The sequence below is a fragment of the Neoarius graeffei genome, chromosome 11 (assembly GCF_027579695.1).
Source record: "Neoarius graeffei isolate fNeoGra1 chromosome 11, fNeoGra1.pri, whole genome shotgun sequence".
In the NCBI taxonomy this organism is placed as follows: domain Eukaryota; kingdom Metazoa; phylum Chordata; class Actinopteri; order Siluriformes; family Ariidae; genus Neoarius; species Neoarius graeffei.
In genome coordinates, this window is record NC_083579.1 from 47997121 (window position 1) to 48016040 (window position 18920).

General features: G+C 39.8%; 1 protein-coding gene across 1 annotated transcript; it reads right to left on the reverse strand.

The window, feature by feature from the left end:
- Nucleotides 1-1654: 1654 nt before the first annotated feature.
- Nucleotides 1655-6261, reverse strand: prlh2r (prolactin releasing hormone 2 receptor). Its single transcript, XM_060932805.1, has 2 exons — nt 6238-6261; nt 1655-2791 (listed from the first exon to the last, which is right to left on the reverse strand). Exons 1-2 carry the CDS (start codon nt 6259-6261, stop codon nt 1655-1657), a joined length of 1161 nt encoding a protein of 386 aa, XP_060788788.1.
- Between the last annotated feature and the right edge of the window lie 12659 nt (nt 6262-18920).

The following is an 18920-nucleotide window of genomic DNA, read 5'->3' on the forward strand; positions in this document are numbered from 1 at the left end:
TTTGCATATTCATCCTTTGTTTCTGTGAGTCTCCTCTGAGTTTTCAGGTTTCCTTCTACTTGCCCAAAACAGGGATGTACGTAGGTATATTGGCTACATTGGTCCTAGGTGTAAATGAGTGAGTGTGTGCATGGATGCCAAGTGTCTACTGCCTTCTGAAACAGAGAAGAATGCGCTGGCTCAGACACCTGGTTCGGATGGAAGATGGCCGAGTACCAAAGGACCATCTCTATGGAGAGCTTATGGTAAGTAAACGCCCCACTGGAAGACCGAAGCTACATTATAAGGACATCTGCAAACGAGATCTGAAAGCCTTGAACATTGACTTACACTCCTGGGAGAACCTAGCCCTCGACAGACCTGCATGGAAGCTAGCTGTCCAGAATGGACTATGCAATTATGAGAAGACCCTGATGAGGCAGGCTGAAGAAAAAAGAGAACGGTGGAAGGAACAGCAACAGAGAGGGCACCTTCCATCAATTCACATCTGCACCCTTTGCAGATGGGACTGCCTGTCAAGAATTGTTCTTAACAGTCATGCCCAGCACTGCTGTCGTAGTGCTACTCATGGAACCACTCAACAAAGTGCGACTCCATAGTCTCAAAAGACTGATGGATGCCTACTTTAGCACTCTACCACTTGCAGCAGGTGATGCTGGTGCTTCACTGGTCTGGGCTTTGATCTTGAGCTCTGGTTACTGTCTATATGAAGTTTTGAATGTTTTCCCTTCAGTTTCCATTCACCTCCCATTTTCACACATTGCCAATATATATTTTGAACTACATTTTGAATTGATTTTTTCTAGTTAACTTGTTCAATGATCATTTATTCAAGCGCAGAACAGAATGTAGCGATGCTCACTGCCCTTTTGTATTTGCCTATCCTGACGATGTTGTTCCTATGTATTTACAATTCTGTTCATGATGATTTGTGGTCTGTTTACTGCTGACAGATTGAATGTTCTCTGTCTATGGCTGACAGATGTATTTTCCACCCCTAAGGTGCCTGACACATTTGTAGCTGCTGTAAATCCTTTGGCAATATTCCTTGAATGGCTTCACATTAATGTTTTCTTGGAGTAACCTCACTTCTTTCTTTCTTTTTAACTCAATCATACTATAAAGTGAAGTGGGGTTCTAGACTGTACATGGTAAAATTTTTGTGTTTATTCTTCACACTTTTTTCCATAAAAGAAGACAGAAATTTCATCTCATTATCTCAAAATATGTACAGGTATATGTCGGTTGTATATACATATACAGTAACTGATTTTGTATGAAATTAAGAAATTCAATGCAATATATTCACAATACATGCACTCAAACAATTCCACATTACAACCACTTGTACACACTTTACAATTTGTTACAATACAAAATGGCCAAGCAACAACAAAAAAGTACAGCCGCGTGTTAAACAGTCACAGCATTACTTCGTGTGTTAATGACATACAGGACAGCTAAATATTACATTTACAATTACTATTTTGAGAATATTTTCAACAGGCTTTGCACAGCATCCATATATACAACATACACAATCCATCTTACATGCCTTGTGTAGTACACATTTACATAAACATGGTGGTAACTTGTTAAGGTGCAGTATCCTTTCTAAGAACACATAATGCTGATGGCTAAAGTGATTGACTGACTAATTTCCATCTTGTAGTGTCTTGCTCACAGCCAAGGGAATACCAGCCAGGGTGGAGCTGGTGTGTTGGCGGGGTAAGCGGCTGGAGGTAGAGCTGCTTTGGGCCTGAGATTGTCTGCGCCTCTGGAACATGTGGCGGCACAAGTAGGACAAAAACTTGTCATGCAGAGAAGCATAGATAAAAGGGTTAAAGCATGCAGAGCTCATGGCTATCAAATGGCATGAGACCTGGATCACATTGACATGACTCTTGCTCAGGATAACAAAGTCAGTGTCCAAGTCACGGATGAGGTTGACCACCTGCAAGGGGAGCCAGGAGAATGCAAAGCACAGCACTGATATCAGCAGCAGGCGGAAGGTCTTGCGCCTCTTGCGACCCCATTTCTCCTGATTGGCAGGAATGGCAGCTATTAGTCCCTGTATGGCCCTGTGTTGGAGGTGGCACGAAATGGCACAGTAGGATATAGACACAGCTGCAAGAGGGACAAAATAGGAGAGGAGCAGAAAAAAGCACGAGTAGATGAGCCGACCAAGCTCCTGCTCTTGCCAAAACTCCTCACACACGGCCATGTGATGACCGGCAGCGCTCAGATCCAAATACACAGTGTGTAGGGTAGCAGGGATGGACATTACCATGGCACAGATCCATATGCTTAGCACCAAGCCAATGCAAAAATGGCGCCCTATACGTCGACGAATGGGATAAGCAACCACAATGTACCGGTCCACTGCTATGGCTGTCAGAGACAGGACTGCTGCAAAGACAGTCGCAGTCTGCATAAGCGAGACAAAACGGCACATGAAACGCCCAAAAACCCAGCCGCGCTCATCAAAGGCATAAAACACAGTCAGGGGCACGCAGAAAAGACACATCACCAAGTCGGCCAGGGCCAAGTTTCCAATCAGGAAGTTTGTTGTGCTGTGAAGCTTCTTGTTCAGTCCAATGAGGAAGAGAAGGAAGAGGTTTCCACAGCAGGCTACTAGGACTAGCATGGCATAGAGAGGCACAAAGAGCATCTTTAGTTCCATCAGAAGGTTCAGTCCGTTGAAAGAGGAGAGAGATGGAGGAGAGATGTTGAAAGTACTGTTCTCCCAGGTTCCATTCAGGAGGGGGTCCATGTTCACCTCAGCTTTCACCTGTTATAAAGAAGTGTGTAAGTATTGTATGGAGGTACATACAGATTACATATCTTACATGTCATTCATGGTGAAATAGAAAGAACAACAACTACTGTATATGTGTGTCCTTTTGTTACCTGAATCAACGAGGATGCATTTTTAAGAAGTCTGAAGACTCTTGACCATTGAGAGGTTTATACAAAGCTGCATCTGTTTGCCTTTTTGAAGTTTCATGATACATAGCCTGATAAGGGAGATTATGGTGCTATGCTGAAACCCTAAACATCAAAATAACTCAACTACAGATATGCTGATCAATTTTCTGAAATCGTTGGCTTCTTCCTCTTTTTCTTAAAAAAACCCCCCAACAACAATTGTTGCCTAAATCAAAGACATGATCGCTTTAGAATTACTAAGCACATTTTGTCTGACTAAAATGGCTGAAATGCTTCAAAAGGATTGATTTGAGTCAAATCAATATTTCTTTGTTCATAATAGCTGTAACATTTCGAGAGTACAGTCCTGTTCTTCTAATGAGCCAGATGTAAGAAAAGCTCAAGTGAGCTATGCTAACCTCCTTCTTTGGTAGAAATTATTATAAATACAGTCATTGCTAAATCAATTATCGCTTCATGCTCTGTTCTAACTTTAATGAACTTGGCTCATGACAGATCGCAATCCCTATTTTTAGATTTTTTTTCCTCCTCTGATTTGTTTTAACACCACCAACTAAAGTCTCTGATAGTTTTTGTGAAAGGTGTGGTTACTGTTTAAGCAGGGCTGTTCTAGCCCAAGAGACATAGAACCGTGAGCTCTGTTCTCACCTCTTATTAACATTAGATCACAATCAGACATGTGATACAGAAATCTGTTTTCAACTGGCATTTCATGTGTATTGACTTCAGTGAGCACTTGTAAATGGATTTTGTGACAAGGCAGTCTTTCATTATTTTCCCTCCCTCCAGAGGTAGTGAGGTCCTACATTTGATTAAATTTACTTAATCAACATTTGAATAAATTACCAGTGTATTACTGTTGCGAGCATATGCAGTGAATATAAAATCATTTTGCGAGTCATTAATTTCCTAAGAAGCAGGAAATAAAAAGGAATTGAAATAGGATTAAAGTGTAAAGCATAAATGATTTTAAAGATTAAACAGGAGAATTATAAATCAAAGAATTGAGTAAGATTCCATATATAGCACATGTAAGTTTTTTGAGCACATATTGTATGAATTAATTTCAAATATAAGAGCAAACCTACTTCCAGTCATTAAACTAAGGCCATATGAAACACCCATTCAGATTTAACAAAATAAAATAGAAAAAGCATTTCCTAAGTTTGATCTACATGCTGAAAACTGAAGAATATTCCAGTCATTTGAATGGGTACCATATTCATCTCATTATCTCTAGCCGCTTTATCCTTCTACAGGGTCGCAGGCAAGCTGGAGCCTATCCCAGCTGACTACGGGCGAAAGGCGGGGTACACCCTGGACAAGTCACCAGGTCATCACAGGGCTGACACATAGACACAGACAACCATTCACACTCACATTCACACCTACGGTCAATTTAGAGTCACCAGTTAACCTAACCTGCATGTCTTTGGACTGTGGGGGAAACCGGAGCACCCGGAGGAAACCCACGCGGACACGGGGAGAACATGCAAACTCCACACAGAAAGGCCCTCGCCGGCCCCGGGGCTCGAACCCAGGACCTTCTTGCTGTGAGGCGACAGCGCTAACCACTACACCACCGTGCCGCCCACCATATTCATTATTTCTGTAATTCACTAATATAAACAAGTATAGTGCTTTTGGGGCAGCATGGTGGTGTAGTGGTTATTACTGTCACCTCACAGCAAGAAGGTTCCGAGTTCGAGTCCAGTGGCCGGCGGGGGCCTTTCTGTGTGGAGTTTGCATGTTCTCCCCATGCCTGCGTGGGTTTCCTCTGGGCTCTCCAGTTTCCCCCACAGTCCAAAGACATATAGCTTAGGCTAATTGGCTACTCTAAGGCCCTGTCCACACGGCAATGGATTCAGGTGAATCTGATAAAATTGTTTATCGTTTCGGCCTGGCGTCCACACGGCACCAGCGTTTTGGGTGCCCCAAAACGAAATCTTTTGAGAACGGGTTCCAGAGTGGAAAGATCTGGCAACGGCGCCATTGTGAAGTCGTCTGGATGAGTAGAACGGATTTGTTTACGATGACGTCACAACCACATGACTGTCAGTGCTTCACGCCGGGTAGAAGTGTAACGAACTCAATGCGAGTTGTCAACAGATCCTATAACTTGGTTCATGAAACGCGCTTACAAAATATTTTCACTGTGAATATTTATTGTGTAATGGTGCAAAGTGAGAGAGAGACAGAGAGTGAGAGACTCTGCCCTTAGGGCAGAGTCAATCCTGCCAGCAAAAATAGGGAAAAAAAGGAGCGATCTCATCTCTTCAGATGTTGGTTTAAGTCCTACAATACATTCCTCAAAAAGGGCGTAGAAGAACAAATTAATCCATCAACGTGTAGCATTCAATTTATTCTGGACCATTAAAGACGCTGCCTTCCGCGTAGAATCATACGTCATCCTCGCCGCCATATTGGATGGGGCAAAGCAGAGAATAAAGATGCCTCATTCATGTGCTGCGTTTAACTGTACCAACAGGTTTACCGTCCAAACGAGATCACATGGGATTACCTTTCACAGGTGAGACTGGAAAAATACTTTTCATTGTATTTGGTCATTATAACGTAACTTTACGAACAGATTTTCCTGACTTTGTGGCTAATATGAAGTCTTGCGCATAATAGTTTATGCGCATGCGTCCTTACTTCTTCTATTGTCCTGGTGTCTCCGATGGGACCGTCTTACAGCGCACCTAGAGGTGTGGCATGTGTATTGCATCGTTTTCAGCAAGTGTTGCGTTGCCATATGGACCTGATATTTTACTGATCCGTTGCCCATGTGGACGCGATATTTTTTTTAATAACATCTCGTTGCCGTTGTCGTGTGGATGTAGCCTAAATTGCCCATAGGTGTGAATGTGTGTGTGTGCACGTGTTTTTATATACTACTGGGGACCAAATGTCCCCACAAGGATAGTAAAATCTGACAATTTCAACCTTATGGGGACATTTGGATGATCCCCATAAGGAAATTGTTGTGTCTATTTCTTTTAAACAAAAAAAAATTAAGAAGAAGAAGAAAAGAGCCAAAAAGTTTCCTTTTCATTACTGAGGTTAAAGTTAGGGTTAGGTTGAGGTGCATGCACAGCATTAATTAACTGCAATAATAATCATGTCACTGGAAGGTCCTCACAGGGATAGTGAAACAAATGTGTGTGTGTGTGTGTGTGTGTGTGTGTGTGTGTGTGTGTGTGTGTGTGTGTAGTAGTAGTAGTAGTCAAAGACAGCAACATTCCAATTTTTATTTTAGCAATTTAAAATGTCCAATTTTAAACTCACCCAATTGTAAATACCCAGCTTCATACTGTCTTATCCATTGATAATATTTTAAATTCAGTCAGGGTTCAAATCTGGCCATAGTGCAATCACAGCATCAACTTAATTTTTTAATAATTTAGTTTGTTCCCTTCAATCAATCAGCTTGTGATAGGTTTTATAGTTACCTTACAGCACAGACTCTCTCTGAAACTGTGGCTCATGTAAAGTCAGGATTCAGAGAGTTTACTATCTGTGCCCCACAGGGGTCAATATTGGGTCTGAGTTTATATACACTGGATGCATATAATATACTGTACCTATAATGTAAGTTTCATTTGCATGTTGATGACATCATGTTGTGCTGGCTATTTCGAACCTCTAAGATTTTTTTGACATTATGCAAAAAAACTTGATCATTTATTTAAAATTAAAAACATGTTCCTCAAGTCCCAAACTATTAACCATAATGGTTTACAAAGTAGTAGCACATTCACAAATGAAAGAATTAATGATTAACCTGACATTAAATCCTGTTTTGTTTTAATACCAGGGTATATTTTTCTATTTTGTTTTAGATTATGGGAATATTATTTATGACAGGGGCATTGCTTCAATCCTGAAAACTTTAGATTCAATATTTCACAGTCCCCTGTGTTTTATTAGAACTGGCAGAAGAGATACACATCACTGTGATCTTCACTAGCCATCTGCAGGCAATTATACTCCCTTGGTTTTGTATATAAGGCTTTACTGCAGGGGAAAAAAAAACCCAATATCATCTTCTTTAGTGTTCTGCCTGATGGCAGGTCTGCTCTGACGGTTTCAGCCATCAAAGTTTCTCGGGAAGAATTACAGTAGTGGTTTCCCATTGCCTTCTACTGGATTATTATAGAGGTTTTCTCCTCTCAACCATTCACACACACACACACACACACACACACACACACACACACACACACACACACACACACACACACACAGAGGATACTACACAGTGGCGTGAAGATATGAAGTTTATTTTCGAGTGGTGAACATACCGTAAAATACCAAATAATAGCCGAGTTCCAATTAACCGCCGAGTTCCCTTTAACGGCCGGGTGTACGCGTGTGTTGTGACAAATAAAGGCCGGTTCCGAATACTCGCCGGGGTCTAAAAAAAAAAAAAAGCGTCCGAACGTTCTATCTAGAATCTTGAGGCCCAGCACTTTTCTGGTTTTCTGGTGTTTAAACGATTTTGCATTGCATAGTTTTCTACCGAAACAATATGAATGAATGAATGAATGAATGAATGAATGAATGAAATTATTTCTATAATACTGTTTACAACATTTTGTTACGTGATAATAAACATGCCATTTCAATGTTATAATCTTGGTCTACCGTAATATTTCTTGAGGAATGCAACTCCGTAACTTTTGACAGATGTCTTAGCCAATTACGTTTGACATGGGTGTGTGGGATATCACTTACGTCATCGAATGAGGAATACCCCTTTGGGTATACCCAACGAAAGCCAGCGTGTGTGGTGACATTGAGGACTGCGGGTTTCCAAGGTTGGACTGCTGCTTCTGTTAAACGACCTAAATTGCCGAATGCATGCGTCAAAGCACACACTGAGTTTTATTAAAGACCTTATACCATTTCACTTGCCCTTACCCATTCGGATCTGGAAGACGCTTTACAAAAAAGGTGAGAGCGTTCTAACATGCATTTCAGTCTGCTCGCGGCCAATCTAATCCAAGGGGCCTTTTCAACAAGTAATCTGTCGTGCAAGTTGGGCAGAAGCACGCGTCAGGCAGGCAACATGTAGGCCTACAAGTCAGTAACCTATTCAACTAACTTTCATCCGAACTTTAAGTTTTCTACGGGGTCGAGCTACCGTACCAACTCACTCGGGGAATAGGCTCATATCGGCCAAATAGGGAGACGTCTTGGAGAGAAACGTGAGAATGCAAGATGACAGTATGTAGCCACTGCAGGTCACTTATTTTTCAGCATAAGAAAAAACCCTTTGGTTTGACACTTCGCACCCTAATTATGTTGCTTCAACGTCGCGCCCTCCATGCAATTTCAGATTGACAGACATCGCGAAGCGCAAAGGGTGGAGGCTGCATGGGTGAGGGTGATAGCAAGTGACCATAACTTTGCAGAGTAATTAAATCACAGTGCTGCGCACAGACAATGGTGTGGTTTCTTGATTATTTTGTAAAGCATGCGCTTAACTAGTCATTAACAGGAAAAGGTGTGTGATTTATCCTTTATCCACCCCGACTGTGCCATGCGAAGATGCATTCTGCGTCTTCAAAATTCCCCGAAGTCGGCACCGTGCTATCTGTAATCTAACTCTAAACAAACTGTAAGTTATACTGGTTAAAAGTAGGCCTATCTGAGAATGATTTTTTTTCCCCGTTTTGAGGTAGATTTTGGGGAAGGTATTTGTGAAGAAGGAATTAATCGCCTGTTCCAAATAGCCGCCTAGTCTCTAATACGCGCCGGGTCTCTTACGTGATTGAGACAAATAATCGCCCGGGCTATTATTTGGTATTTTACGGTATTTCACAAGTGAGCACTCGTTATATTTTTCAACATGAGAAGATAAACATATCTTCGCACCACCGTGTAATGTTCTTTATATTATATAGACACATCCACAAAAAAATACGCAAGTTAATCAAAATAATTTAAATTTTGAACTGGTTCGCCATTTTGACAACCCACCTCCAGTCAGTGGGAAAACACTGGGAGTGACTTCATCGGAGTGAGATATCGAGAATTATTATACATAGAGGATGCATCTTTCTCTTTCAAAATTCTCTCAGTTTTCTGTATTTAATGAAGCAAACTTGGTGGCCATGTTTGTTTACAAATTGTCAGTCGCTCACTAGCGTGGAAGTTTTACGTCTCTGATGTGTCTCTTTTCCAGTTTTTCGATGCCCGTTGGTATGTTTTTCTCTTGTAAATATGCGTGAAGAATATCTAATGAAGTTTTGGTAGTACACGTTTGAGTGTTCAGTGGATCTTTCTCTTTCCCAGCAAACATAGAAATGATTGTGCGCATGCGCAGCAGAAAAGTTTCTCATTGGATATTCGCGCTCCGATGTGTGACATTGTGTTGTTTTGACAACGTGCAATATTGTAACAATATTACATGCTCATTCTGCATTGGGGTGAGTGGCATAATATACGTAGGATAAGCGATATGCTAACAATATTGCATGCTATCGAACCAAATGAATGAAACCCACTAGAAGGGAATAGAAAACACATTTTTATTTCACGGAAAAGGTGTCTTGTATGTATAATAATTCCTGATATTCCACTCCGATGATGGCACTCCCAGTGTTTTCCTGCTGAGTAGATGCACGTTGTCAAAATGGTGAACTGGTTCAAAATTAAAATTCTTTTGATTAACTTGCATTATTTTTTTTGGATGTGTCAATGCTGAAGGTGTGTTTTGAGCCATTGTCATGTTGAAAAACAAATGATGGTCCCACTAAGTGCAAACTGGATGGGATGGCATGTCATTACAAAATGCTGTAGCCAGCGTTTACCTTGATGATGCTTTGTACACTATTGGCATTATCTTAACCAGCTTCATGAGGTTGTCATCTGGAATGCTTTTGAATTAACAGGTGTGCCTCGTCAAAAGTTAATTAATGGGATTTCTTGCCACCTTAATGTGTTTGAGATCAAACAGTAAATAATAAAAATATAGTAAATAGCCCGATTCCACAACTGTAGTAATCCATATTATGTGAAGAACTGCTCAACTAAGTAAAGACAAACGACATCCATCATTACTTTAAGACATGAAGTGAAATGGGGGACAGAACTGGGCTCTAAGATGGAATGCATAAACCAGGTACTTTTTTAAAGTACTGTACATTAGCTGGGATAAAATGGTGACTAAACACATTACAAATTAAGGTTTTATTATCAGTTAAGTCAGATTACATTTCTGCAGTCTCTTTGGATGTTTTATTAGTTTCCAAAACCTAGAATGATGGCCATTACTATCTGTCAAATAATCATGGCCTTTAAAAAAAATTGCCAATGAGTACTGGTTTCAAACATCACATTTTTTGTCAAAATCAGGAAATCTGCAAGAGACCCTTGAAATGCTATATGAACATAGCTCTCGAAAATTTCCAAGAAATTGAGCGCATTGTGTATCAAGATCATCAGATCACCCTCACTGATACCCCTTTTGAAGTGCAATTGCCACTCAGAACACATCACCCGGCCCATCGCTTCATTGCTGTAGGCTTGCGTAAGCATTTCGGGGATCTCTGTTGTTGATTTCCTGAGTTTGACACAGAATTTGGTGTTTGGTCTCTGCATAAAATCACAAATACAGTGGTGCTTGAAAGTTTGTGAGCCCTTTAGAATTTTCTATATTTCTGCATAAATATGACCTAAAACAACATCAGATTTTCACACAAGTCCTAAAAGTAGATAAAGAGAACCTAGTTAAACAAACGAGACAAAAATATTATACTTGGTCATTTATTTATTGAGGGGTGGTGTAGTAGTTAGCGCTGTCGCCTCATAGCAAGAAGGTCCGGGTTCGAGCCCCGTGGCCGGCGAGGGTCTTTCTGTGTGGAGTTTGCATGTTCTCCCCGTGTCTGCGTGGGTTTCCTCCGGGTGCTCCGATTTCCCCCACAGTCCAAAGACATGCAGGTTAGGTTAACTGGTGACTCTAAATTGACCATGAATGTGAATGGTTGTCTGTGTCTATGTGTCAGCCCTGTGATGACCTGGCAACTTGTCCAGGGTGTACCCCGCCTTTCGCCCGTAGTCAGCTGGGATAGGCTCCAGCTTGCCTGCGACCCTGTAGAACAGGATAAAGCGGCTAGAGATAATAAGATGAGATGAGATTTATTTATTGAGGAAAATGATCCAATATTACATATGTGAGTGGCAAAAGTATGTGAACCTCTAGGATTAGCAGTTAATTTGAAGGTGAAATTAGAGTCAGGTGTTTTCAATCAATGGGATGACAATCAGGTGTGAGTGGGCACCCTGTTTTATTTAAAGGCAAGGCAAGTTTATTTATATAGCACATTTCATACACAGTGGCAGTTCAATGTGCTTTACAGAAGTAAAAGCAAAACAGTAAACAATAGAAAATAAAATTACATAAAATAAATGGGGAAGAAAATTAATAAGAATTAAACAATAGTAGAAATAAAATAATAAAATGAGATAAAAGTTCAATTTAAAAAAAAACAGCAGAATAAAATAGAATAAAAGTTAAGTAAAATTTAAAACATGGAGAGACTGTAAAAGTAAAGAGTTTAAAACATGTAGAGATGGCAATATTAATAATTTAGCAGAAAGCATCTGAAAACAGCTTGGTCTTTAGTCTAGATTTGAAGCTGCCAACAGCAGGAGCATTTTTAATGTCCTCTGGCAGTTGGTTCCATAGCTGTACTGCATAGTAGCTAAAAGCTGCTTCACCACACTTTGTTTTAACAACAGGTTTTACCAGTAAATTTTTCTGCTGCGATCTGGTAGATCTGATTGGGTTAGGCCGCTGCAACATATCAGAGAGGTAATTGGGCCCTGTACTGTACCATTTAGAGATTTGTACACCAGCAGCAATGCTTTAAAGTCAATTCTGTAGCTTACTGGAAGCCGGTGAAGGGACCTTAGAATTGGAGTAATGTGTTCTGTTCTTTTTGTTCGTGTGAGAACCCTAGCTGCTGCATTTTGAACCAGCTGAAGTCGTTTGACAGTTTTTTTTGGCAGGCCTGTGAAAAGGCCATTGCAGTAATCAACCCTACTAGAGATGAAGGCATGTATAAGTTTTTCCAGATCATTTTTGGCATAAGTCCTCTTAGTTTGGAAATGTTTTTTAGGTGATAAAATGCCGTTTTAGTGATTGCTTTCATATGCCTCTCAAAGTTTAGCTCGCTGTCAATAAAAACACCAAGATTTTTAACCATTTCTTTTGTTTTAATCCCCTTTGTGTCAAGAATAGTGGTAATCCTGAGTCTTTCATCTTTTTTTCCAAATAGAATTACTTCTGTTTTATCTGTGTTCAGCTGAAGAAAATTTTGTGACATCCAGTTGTTGATTTGATCGATACACTGGTAGAGACATTCAAGGGGGGCATAATCATTAGGTGATAGAGCAAGATAAATTTGGGTATCATCTGCATAGCAGTGATATAAAATTGAATTGTTCTTGATAATTTGCCCAAGTGGGAGCATATAAAGGTTGAATAGTAATGGTCCAAGAATCGACCCCTGGGGGACACCACAGGTCAAGGACATTGACGCTGAGGTACAATTTCCCATGGTAACAAAGAAGCTTCTATCTTTTAAGTATGATTTTAACCAATTGATAACTTTACCAGTCAACCCAACCCAATGTTCAAGTTGATATAGCAGTATGTTGTGATCAACAGTATCAAAAGCTGCACTGAGGTCCAGTAATACCAGGACCGATGTTTTGCCTGCATCAGTATTAAGACGTATGTCATTTATAACTTTAATCAGCGCTGTTTCAGTGCTATGATTGGCACGAAATCCTGATTGAAAGTTATCAAAACAGCTGTTTGATATCAAGAAGGCAGTTAATTGATTGAAGACAATTTTTTCAAGGATTTTCCCGATGAATGGTAGATTTGATATTGGCCTGTAGTTATTTAATACTGAAGCATCCAGATTATTCTTTTTAAGTAGGGGCTTTACAACGGCTTTTTTCAAGGACACAGGAACAATGCCAGTCTCTAGGGATGTATTTATGATTTGAAGCACATCTGTAATTATAAGATGTAGAACAGACTTAAAAAAGTTGGTGGGCAGAATGTCCAATTCAGATGTTGAGGAACTGAGATTTTGTACAGTTTTTTCAAGAGTCTCATAATCAATTAAACAAAATTCTCACATTGTGTTGAAGTTATCTGTCTGTGTCACTGGTGATTGCAGTTTTTCAATTATTTGCAACTGAGATATATTATGAGCAATATTATGTCGTATTTTATCAATTTTACCTTTAAAGAAGGATGCAAACTCATTGCATTTATTAACTGAGAGAAGTTCAGGTGCTAATTGTGGTGGGGGATTTGTTAGCTTCTCTACTGTTGAAAATAGCACACGGGCATTGTTCATATTCCTGTTGATGATGTTGGAGAAGAAAGACTGTCTTGCTTTACGAATTTCATAATTATATTTACAAAGCATCTCTTTATGGATTTGATAATGGATGTTAAGTTTAGTTTTGCGCCATTTTCTTTCAGTCTTTCTACATTCTCTCTTTAACAGTTTAACAGCTGGGTATTGCTTCCATGGTGCTTTCTGCTTATTATTGACTCTTTTGATTTTGAATGGAGCAATATCATCCATAATTTGGGTCATATTTAAATAAAAAATTTCCAGTAAATCATCTACAGAGTCTGACATTTTGGTTGAGATCCGAGAGAGAGCTTGTTTAAAGAACAGGGATCTATCAAAGTCTGATCTTCACAACACGTTTGTGGAAGTGTATCATGGCACGAACAAAAGAGATTTCTGAGGACCTCAGAAAAAGCATTGTTGATGCTCATCAGGCTGGAAAAGGTTATAAAAACATCTCTAAAGAGTTTGGACTCCACCAATCCACAGTCAGACAGATTGTGTACAAATGGAGGAAATTCAAGACCATTGTTACCCTCCCCAGGAGTGGTCGACCAACAAAGATCACTCCAAGAGCAAGGCGTGTAATAGTCAGAGAGGTCACAAAGGACCCCGGGTAACTTCTAAGCAACTGAAGGCCTCTCTCATATTGGCTAATATTAATGTTCATGAGTCCACCATCAGGAGAACACTGAACAACAATGGTGTGCATGGCAGGGTTGCAAGGAGAAAGCCACTGCTCTCCAAAAAGAACATTGCTGCTCATCTGCAGTTTGCTAAAGATCATGTGGACAAGCCAGAAGGCTATTGGAAAAATGTTTTGTGGACGGATGAGACCAAAATAGAACTTTTTGGTTTAAATGAGAAGCGTTATGTTTGGAGAAAGGAAAATACTGCATTGCAGCATAAGAACCTTATCCCATCTGTGAAACATGATGGTGGTAGTATCATGGTTTGGGCCTGTTTTGCTGCATCTGGGCCAGGACAGCTTGCCATCATTGATGGAACAATGAATTCTGAATTATACCAGTGAATTCTAAAGGAAAATGTCAGGACATCTGTCCATGAACTGAATCTCAAGAGAAGGTGGGTCATGCAGCAAGACAACGACCCTAAGCACACAAGTCATTCTACCAAAGAATGGTTAAAGAAGAATAAAGTAATGTTTTGGAATGGCCAAGTCAAAGTCCTGACCTTAATCCAATCGAAATGTTGTGGAAGGACCTGAAGCGAGCAGTTCATGTGAGGAAACCCACCAACATCCCAGAGTTGAAGCTGTTCTGTACGGAGGAATGGGCTAAAATTCCTCCAAGCCGGTGTGCAGGACTGATCAACAGTTACCGGAAACGTGTAGTTGCAGTTATTGCTGCACAAGGGGGTCACACCAGATACTGAAAGCAAAGATTCACATACGTTTGCCACTCACAGATATGTAATATTGGATCATTTTCCTCAATAAATAAATGACCAAGTCTAATATTTTTGTCTCATCTGTTTAACTGGGTTCTCTTTATCTACTTTTAGGACTTGTGTGAAAATCTGATGTTTTACGTCATATTTATACAGAAATATAGAAAATTCTAAAGGATTCACAAACTTTCAAGCACCACTGTATGCATGTATGTACACATTGTCACAAAAATGCATCTAAATGCTATTTGCATCTTTTTAAATTTTACTTAACTTTTATTCTGTTTTATTCTGCTGCTTTTTTTTAATTGAACTTTTATCTCATTTTATTATTTTATTTCTACTATTGTTTAATTCTTATTAATTTTCTTCCCCATTTATTTTATGTAATTTTATTTTCTATTGTTTACTGTTTTGCTTTTACTTCTGTAAAGCACATTGAACTGCCACTGTGTATGAAATGTGCTATATAAATAAACTTGCCTTGCCTCTAACACAGGTCCCAATGTTGACAGCATGACGTCACATGGCATACTGACCCACGAAAGTTACTGTTCACTCCTGCTGCGTGCACACGACTGTGCCACACTCTGTTTGTTCATAAAAGGAACAATCTTTGATCGTACATCGTAATGAAATCCTTGTGCCATAGTTGCAGAGATGGGGGGGATGCTTGAGGAGTTGTTGTACAGAAATGTTGCTATGTATAATTCCTAACATTTCTCATCACAATAATCTCTCTGTACCTGCATTTTCAAAGGGAAACTCATCTCATCTCATCTCATTATCTCTAGCCGCTTTATCCTTCTACAGGGTCGCAGGCAAGCTGGAGACTATCTCAGCTGACTATGGGCGAAAGGCGGGGTACACCCTGGACAAGTCGCCAGGTCATCACAGGGCTGACACATAGACACAGACAACCATTCACACTCACATTCACACCTACGGTCAATTTAGAGTCACCAGTTAACCTAACCTGCATGTCTTTGGACTGTGGGGGAAACCGGAGCACCCGGAGGAAACCCACGCGGACACGGGGAGAACATGCAAACTCCACACAGAAAGGCCCTCGCCGGCCCCGGGGCTCGAACCCAGGACCTTCTTGCTGTGAGGCGACAGCGCTAACCACTACACCACCGTGCCGCCTCAAAGGGAAACTGTTTTATTTAATTGATAAGCCAATCTAAACAGACTCCCCTCAGCCAGAATTTCAGAAAGGGTGTCTAGTGATGAGGGTGGGTGATCAGCTGTCACTTTCAAATTACTGGCTAATGCAATAACATAATAATCCTGCTCTTAGCAAAGATGCTACCTGGAAAATGACATTTATTCAAGTCAATTTTTTAAAGTACCAATATTTGAGAAAATAATGAAGTAGTAAACCTTGAATGAGCAAGGTTTGCGATTTTTATCTCCTCTGTCCTCGTTGTTCGAGACACATCAGGACACAATAGCACGCACTGCAAATGTTACATGGTCACCTCTGAAAGTGGATTAAGTAGATCAGATCACAATGTAGCCCCAAGACACACTTGACTCCAGAAGTACCTGTAATTGTGTACATTGTTTATTTGTGAGCGCTTCATCCAACATTGGTATTAATACGAAGTGTGAGATTTTCCTGTTTTCACAGTTATACTTTGTGACTCTATAGGACACTGTTATAGAAGCGAGTTATTTATAATCAGGCTATCTGTCATCACACAAATGAGGATGGGTTCCCTTTTGAGTCTGGTTCCTCTCGAGGTTTCTTCCTCATGTCGTCTGAGGGAGTTTTTCCTTGCCACCGTCGCCACAGGCGTGCTCATCAGGGATAAATTAGGGATAAAATTAGCTCACGTTTAAAGTCTTTAATTCTTTGGATTGCTGCTTTACAACAATGTCTGTTGTTAAAAGTGTGATACAAATAAACTTGACTTGCTTAAACGCAACTGGGTCATAAGGTAGGTTTTTATGTGCATACCATATACTGTATGTGCAACATTTAAATAGACCAAATAAAATTCATCAATAATTCATCATATCAATAGTTCCAGAAGCTGGGCATGCCAAGTGCCATGAAAATCCAACTAAAGCACCAATATGATAAAGAAAAACAATCCCATTAATTATTCATCGTATTTGAACACAACTAGAGAGTTAATGGAAACAAATGAGGCGCCCCGGCTTTGAAAAACATCTTAATAAAAAAGGAGGTACTTGACATTTATGAAATTGGGTTGATCCATAATCAAGAGTTTTTCAAAGCCTGAAATTAGTGAATAGGTTTCATTTATTACAGTCAAACAGATCTACACGATGTCGTATTCTATGCATGAATATGGAACATCTATCCACAGCTACAGGAAAAAAAAAACACTTCCACACTGTCGCAGAGCAGGAGCTCTCAAAGTTTTTGCAATCAGAGACACATTTAACTGTACAATAAATTCCACAGACTTCTGAGCACAGCTTTATGATGACAAATCAACTATTCAAATAGTTGGCTCATTGTTTAAATGTGTGCAATAATAATTTGGCTATTTATTGAAGCCATAAAGCTACAGTATTTATTCCTGAAATTTCCATCAACAGTCAACATTAGGTAGGTCTCACCTGTAACTGATTTTGAGTTATTGAGATTTGGGATTAGATTAAACCCTTTCATTTCAAATAACCTATAAATACTATAAGAATTCAATATTAACTCAGTACTACATATAATAGAGTGGCACAGTGGTGTAGTGGTTAGCACTGTTGCCTCGCAGCAAGAGGGTTCTGGGTTTGAGCCCAGTGGCCAACCCAGTTTCCTCTGGGTGGTCCAGTTTCCCCCACAGTCCAAAGACATGCAGGTTAGGTTAACTGGTGACTCTAAATTGACCGTAGGTGTGAGTGTGAATGGTTGTCTGTGTCTATGTGTCAGCCCTGTGATGACCTGGCGACTTGTCCAGGGTGTACCCCACCTCTCGCCCATAGCCAGCTGGGATAGGCTCCAGCTTGCCTGCGATCCTGTACAGGATAAGCGGCTACAGATGATGGATGGATAATTTTTAGTAAATGTGAGCTGTGATTTCCACTGCTGTAACAATTTAAAAAAAAACAAACATTACAGACCCTTGTCAATGCTTCAGGGACTCCACTGAGAGAACCACTGTCACAGATGATAATATGAGGCACTAAGAACATAATATTTCTACAAATACAGTTGAACATTAATGTTTTTCAGCAGACTAAAATTTACTACAGGAAGTTCAAATAATCAAATTTTATTTCCATATTAAAAAAAATACAGATGTAATTGCTAGAGAAAAATATAACATGAAATAGTCCTCGAGTTAAGATACATATTTCAAAATTGGACCTTTATTATTATTTATTTTTATTTTTTTTACAATCAATATATTTATATAATCAGGTCCACAAATGTGCTGTAGTATTAAGACTTGAGATTTCAGAGTGAAGGCATCACCTGTAACCTTGCTTCAGTTTAAGCTTGACCACTGTATACATTACACAACAGCCTATATGATATATGCTATGCATGACATTTCAGTAGAGATATATTAATTTTATCATTTTTAAGCATTACACCTGCAACTGACATGAGTATGGAATTAGGGAACACAACAGTTACCTTCCTTTGTCGAGCTGATCACATCTCAAGCAGACAGTAGATGATCCAAAAATAAGTTCACTCTAAATCACAACTTTATTTAGGTTTTATATTTGACTAAAAATAAAAGGGTGGTCAAATGTCAACAAGAGAATATTAGGTGTTATTGTCTGAAGATTTTCAGTCAGCTGTCGTTCATCTGAAGCTGCTCTCGTCTTCCCGTTGCTCCACAGCAGGCACACACAAACACACACACACACCTTCTCTATTCTCCACGTCACTGTGCTGGAAGCGAGAGGACCAGCCTCTTCATCACCACCTTATTATAGAGCCGAGTGTCATAAACATTGCAGTAAATAACCATCATAGTCAGAGAATTTTTGCACATTCATAATAGATATAATTACATGCATACAGTGGTATGCAAAAGTTTGAGCACCCTTACTGAAAATGTCTGTTACTTTGAATAGTTAAGTGAGCAGAAGATGAACTGATCATCAAAAGGCATAAAGGTAAAGACGACATTTCTTTTCAGCATTTTCTGCAAGATTTGTGTATTATTTTTGTTTTGTACAATTGGA